General features: G+C 43.6%; 1 protein-coding gene across 3 annotated transcripts in view; it reads left to right on the top strand.

Moving 5' to 3' along the window:
- The first annotated feature begins 2,870 nt into the window (after positions 1–2,870).
- Positions 2,871–6,000, top strand: part of NTPCR (nucleoside-triphosphatase, cancer-related) — a 28,946-nt gene continuing 25,816 nt past the window's right edge. For 2 of the 3 annotated variants that reach the window (XR_012414834.1, XM_005539762.5), the window contains exon 1: positions 2,871–3,002. Coding sequence is in view for 2 of the 3 variants with exons in the window: in XM_005539762.5 (XP_005539819.3) it covers positions 2,969–3,002 (34 nt within the window). In the remaining variant the exon portion in view is untranslated. Of the gene's footprint in view, positions 3,003–4,576; positions 4,640–6,000 lie in introns of those variants that run through there. The other variant, XM_065545427.2, reaches the window with a different exon arrangement.

Here is a 6,000-nt window from a genome sequence, read left to right as displayed (position 1 = left end):
CTCAGACGTTAGGTACAGACTGCATTAAACACTCATTCTATAACCACAACTGACAAGACAACCAGCTTACAATAAAGTATTATTAGCCTTTGACTTGTCTGTAAGAAGGAAATACCTTGTTTAACCACATGAAACCTTTTGCATTACTTCCCAAGTGTTCCTTTAACAGTTTGATGACCATTCATCCTGGTTTGCTTGGGATTGAGGGGCTTTCTAAGACACAGAATTTGCAGTTTAAAAATTAGGACAGTTCTGGGAAAAGGGTAGATATGAAAACAAAATAAACAGTGTTTTTTGGACTTTAGGGTATTTTATAACCATAGAGACTGTAGAGTTATACCTACAAACTGCTTTAATAAAGAACTGCACTGCATCCTGTCAAAAGTGAGGCTGCACCCAGGTGTTGCAGGAAGAAATCATTGGAATCACTTGTTTCTTAGGTAATTCTACCTTGTGTGTTAGCTCAGGCTACTATAACAGAGTACCACAGATGGGTGGCTTAAACAAACAAACAAACAAAAAACAAAAACAACATTTACTTCTTGCAACTCTGGAGGCTGAAGTTTAAGATCAGGGTGCCAACATGATTGGGTTCTTAGGGAAGGCCCTCATCTTGGTTGACAGAGAGCAGTCTTCTCGTATCTTCACATGGCAGAGAGCAGAGAGAAAGCAAGTTTCTCCTTTTTGTAAGGGCACTAATCACATTCATGAGGGCTCCACCCTCATGACCTGATTACCTAATTGCTTCCCTAAGGCCCCACACTTTAATACCTTCACCTTGTGGGTTAGGATTTCAACAATAAGAATTTTGGGGAGACACAAACATCCGTCCATTGGATGTTAATAAGAAGCAAAAGTTGGATTCAGTATGGTACAGTACGTTAAGATCCCATTTATTTTAAAATTTGTTTCCATTTATGTCCTCTTCTTTTGTTGTTAATCTCTAAGGGATATAAGCTATTTAATTTGTTGTTACTGTTGCCCAATAACGCATACAGGAAACTGTAGAAATTAAGCATCAAATCGATGAATTTTCTAACATGAAGATATCCATGTAACCAGCATCCAAATAATTTATTTTCCATGGATAAAGAACACTCATCTATGAAGTCTTTTTTTCTGTTTTGTGAGACATCGATTCACTACATCTGGATTCCATGTATCTTTGAGCTATTTAAACTGATGCCAGAATTCCAGGCACAGCATCAAAACAAAATAACCCAACTTAAGGTGAGCCTTGCAAATCCAAACTGCTTTTCAGTGATGTAAAATGCCACATGATTAACACTTAAAATTAATATTTTTGATACAAGAGATATATACTTTTTCTTTCCTTTTTTTTTGGAAGCTCCTCCTATGGATTTACCTTACTATATCAGCTTTTCATTGTATTCAATATGCATGGAGTGCAAAATAAATCAAGGTGGAAGACCCTACATTACCAGCTGGGATAATAAATAGTATACTGTTACAATAATATAGCATTACAAGTGTTGCAGAAATGGTGATGACAGCTGTATTTTACAAATCCGACTTTTTTTTTTTTAGATAATCATTGGACTGGTATAAGTCTCAGGCTAAAGGGAAACCAGGAGGTCCACGTGTGGGCAGAAATCAATTAAGTTGAACACTCACTGAATTGCTTTCTCAGCCAGGATGGGGAATGACTGACCACAAATTAAGCTGTACACATGTTAGACTGAGAGTTTACAGGTAAAAGTGGCCCAAGGCCACTGCCACGTCATTCGTTGGCTGGAACGCTTGCAGTGGTAAAGTAAGACGGAGAAGCTATTTAATTCTTTGCAAGAGACCTTTATACACTTTGGTGTGAAGGTAAAGAGGGAAAACTAGGCTTCCCATGCATGGCTGAGGACGGGAAGTCTGCCTACACCAGTGGTTCTCAACCCTAGCGCACTTCAGGAACTTCCTGGAGTTTAGAAAGAAGAAAAAGAATACAGATGCTCAGGACTCGCCCAAGACCAATTACTCATGTTAAACAAGATATATGGGAGGTCATTGTTTTGGACTGGCCCTAGCAGACTAGACCAAACCAGAATCGAGTCACTTGTGCCAAGTGCCATGTAGCCAAACTGAACTTTGAAACAGGCCAGTTTTCCCAAAAACCAGGAGATTTTAATCAACCTGAGTCAGTACAATAACGAAGTCCAATCTGTTTTAACCCTATAAGGAAAGTAACTTTGAAATACCCACTCGTTGTTGTTTTTTCTTCAGCCTTTTTTTGCCCATAAAGCCAGCCTCCTCTGCGCAGCTTACTGGAACACTCTACTTGCTTTAATGGAATGATCTATTTCCGGTTCTAGATCCTAAATATAAGCCAATTAGATCTTTAAACTAAACTTGTAATTTTGTCAGAAGACATCCCTTGTTACTGCAGGTGAAACCCAGGCATCAGAACAAGTTTAAAACTCCCCAGCTGATTCTATTCTGCAGGAATGGCTGAGAACAAGGTTGGAGTCATTAACATGGCATCCCCCTTTGAGGAATGCTTCCAGGTCACAAACCTTCTACAAAAGGGCTGTCCCCGCAGCCTTGGGCAATTTCAGCTCCTAGGTCCGGAGGCAAGGGGCAGAACCTGGGTGATGGCGCTCACTTGAAGCAGCAACAGTTTAATAACTGACGTTCTCACGCACTTATCTCTGCAAATACCCCACAAAAGCCCGGAACCCAGCATAAAACTTAGAGACCGCACAACCCGCTCCGCTTTTAGGAACTGCCGCCGCAGACGCAGAAATGCCGAGGGTTGAGTACGCAGGCGCGGATCGAGGACGTGGTAGAAGGCGCATGCGTGGTCTTGAGGGCGGTGCTTCCGGTCGAAGTACCGCTTGGGGGCGGGGACTGCGACACGCGGTGGGCGGGTCCTGAATCGCGACCCTAGTCCGGACCTGAGCTGAGTAGCGACCCCAACCCGGACTCGTACCCAGACCGCAACCCCTGCCCCCGCCCCCGCATGGCCCGGCACGTGTTCCTAACAGGGCCCCCAGGTAACCCTGCGGGGATCCCCACCTCCGAGAGGCCAAGGGGGTGGGGGCGCGCGGGCTGGGGGCGACCCTGTGCTGTCGGGGACGGACCCCGGCTCCAGGGCTCCGGCCTCTGAAGTTCCCAATTTAAATGGCGGGCTTGGTAGTCTGAAGAGTTTGTACTCCTTCCTGGAAAACGTGATTTAAAAGACGTAGGGCCTAAAGGATTAGAACACACTTGTGAAGGGTCCTAGGCCGGCTTCTTGATGAAGGGCTGAAACCGCAGGGGCCAGCGGCAGCGGTAACTCCTTACTTTAGTGTTGACGTTGTGGTCTGCACAAATGGTATTTCAAGAGATCTGCAGCAACCGTGATGTGAAGTGGAGATGTCTGATTTCTATTGGTAGTCACAGGTACTTCCTTACTGTGGGTCTTTGCTACATTCATCGTGCAAAAACATGGTAAATTTTAGTTGGAGGAGAGCAAAGCTGAAGTTGTAACCTTTCTTTCCCATCTGAGTTCATCCCCCCACCCCCATCCCCGTCTCCATCCCCACGAATTCCCACCACAGCTGAGGCAGCAGGTGGAGAAGCTTTGGTACCTACAGGAGCCCTTCTTAGACACGCTTGCTTGTTCCTGTCGCTGTCCCCTCCTGACGTCTGTCAGATCCCTCAACCCTGTGGCCTGTGGAGTTCTCATCTGAGAAGTGGGATAGCGTTGAGGTCAGATGAGAGGTGTAGGAGGAGATGCTTTTAAATCAAGGCGCGACCCATTTATCAAGCATTACTAAAAAGGACAGGTAGGATGGTGGTGGTCGCATCAGATAGGCTAAAAACAAGAAAGACGTGCTAAGAGTGGAGAGAGTGATTTCAGCTGCTTTTTAAGGCAAATCTAATTTTGAAGTTTATTGTGGGTTCAGGTATCAAAGGCCGTAACCCTGGATCTAGAATTATCTTTCACTTTATTTTAATGATTATGTTTAGCCGTAAGTAGCAAAGACTACAGCTAATATTGCAGACTTTGGAATTTTATCAGGCATTGGATGGGGGAGATGGGGAGCAGAGGGTGAGGAGGAGGAGGAGGGTGGTTTGAGAAATGCCTGCTATCTAAAGTCACTCCTAAGTACTGCAAAGAACTGTTTTCTGAAAGTTGGTTTGTCGGTCCTTTATTTGAAACTTGGAATGCAGTTTGATACTCAGCAGGTTGACCCCAAGGCATCTGTGTGTTTTATAATGGAGGTGTCCTGTTACCGTGATTGTATTGGTGGTGGTTCTTGCTTCTCCTTTCTTTATCAAAGTCTTATCTACAGGTAGTTGAAAGACTCAGATTCTACAGTGTAGCTCTCTTAAACCTGTCCTCAAATTCACACACCTTTGTCTTTTCTCCTCCTCTTCTTAATGTAGTTACAATGTAACTTACATTAGTCAATGTTTATAGTATTATGGCCATGTAAAGATAATCACAACAGAGCCACATAATAATCTATCGTTTATCTTCCATTTATTTATTTATTTTAGAGACAGGATCTTGCTCTATCACCCAGGCTGGAGTGCAGTGAAACAATTAAAGCTCACTGCATTCTCAAACTCCCTAGGCTTAAGTGATCCTCCCGCTTCAACCTCCTGAATAGCTGGGACTAGAAGCGCATGTCACCACACCCGGGTAATTTTTGTTTTTTTTGTAGAGACCTGTCTCTTGTTATGTTACCCAGGCTGATCTCCAACTCCTAGCCTCAAATGATCCTCCCACCTGGGTCTCCCAAAATACTGGGATTATAAGTGTGAGCCACCTTACCCATCTTTCTTTTCCTTCTTTTTTTTTTTTTTTTTTTGAGACAAGCTCTCTCTCTGTTGCCCAGGTTGGAGTGCAGTGACACAATCTTGGCTCACTGCAGCCTCCACCTCCCAGACTCAAACCATCTTCCCACCTCAGCCTCCCTAGTAGCTAGTACTACAGGCATGAACCCCCATGCCCTCTAATTTTTCTTTTTTTCTTTTTTTCCTTTTACGCACAACTTTTTTTCCCCATTAGGAGTTATTGTCTGGTATTTTTATTTGCCTAGTTTCTTTCTGCCTTCTCAACATGTTCAGACCATCAGGTAAAGTCTCCTCGCAAAGAGGTCACTTTTCGTTGCATATCCTCTTAGTGTCCCTGGCACTTAGCATTTTTTCCGATTTCCAACTGTCTGTACCTGTGACTCATCTTGGAGGGCTTTCTCTGGTCCCTGGAGCCCACTTGGCCTGCACACAGAGCAGGCCAGAAGAGCCAGGGAATTCCTGTGCACTGGGATTAGCCTTCAACCGGTGATTGGTGAAAGTTAGTTGATAAATTCCCTACTTCCTCACTCCTCAGACAGGATAACTGAGCCACTTGCCCTGACTTGTCCCTTAGGATTCCCCAGTGGGATGAAGCTCCAGCTGCCCCCAGTGGAACTTGCTTGATAGTGCACCTCATGCTGGTGTCCTTCCCTTCCCTTGCTGAATTTCTTCCCTACCAGTCCATCATGTTGTCACTGCCCAGGTTAAACTACCTGCACTTGAATCTTTATCTGAGGATTTGCTTAGGAGAGAACCAGAACCAAAATAATTCCAGAGCTTTCAGATCTGTTTGTGCCTGGTATACAGCTACCATCTCGAGGTCTCCTGAAGCAGAGATCATTTCTTATCCAGACAGCACTGGGGTAGCAGCTTAATTAATGAAGAAAAAATTAACTGAAAGAAGATTCCTAGAGCTGAAGAAGCCGAAAGGGACTTTGCCCTAATGCTTCCTATTTATTGGTGTACTATGTTCTACACAACATACAGTCCCCAGAGTATACCCTTTGTGAACAGGAATAGTTACCATTGCTCCATTTTACCTTTTTCAAAATATAAACAGCGTTTTTTGTTAGGATAAGAGTAAGAACCATTCAGGATAAGAATTAAAAAAAAAAAGTTTTAAGGAAGAAAGTGACAATCACAGGGAATTTCAACATACAGAAATGAACATTGTAAATCTTTGTTCTGTATTCTTGATATTTTTTT

This window comes from Macaca fascicularis, chromosome 1, assembly GCF_037993035.2.
Source record: "Macaca fascicularis isolate 582-1 chromosome 1, T2T-MFA8v1.1".
Classification (NCBI taxonomy): Eukaryota; Metazoa; Chordata; class Mammalia; order Primates; family Cercopithecidae; genus Macaca; species Macaca fascicularis.
The sequence above is the reverse complement of the archived record's forward strand: the minus strand, read 5'-3'. Positions and strand labels throughout refer to the sequence as shown.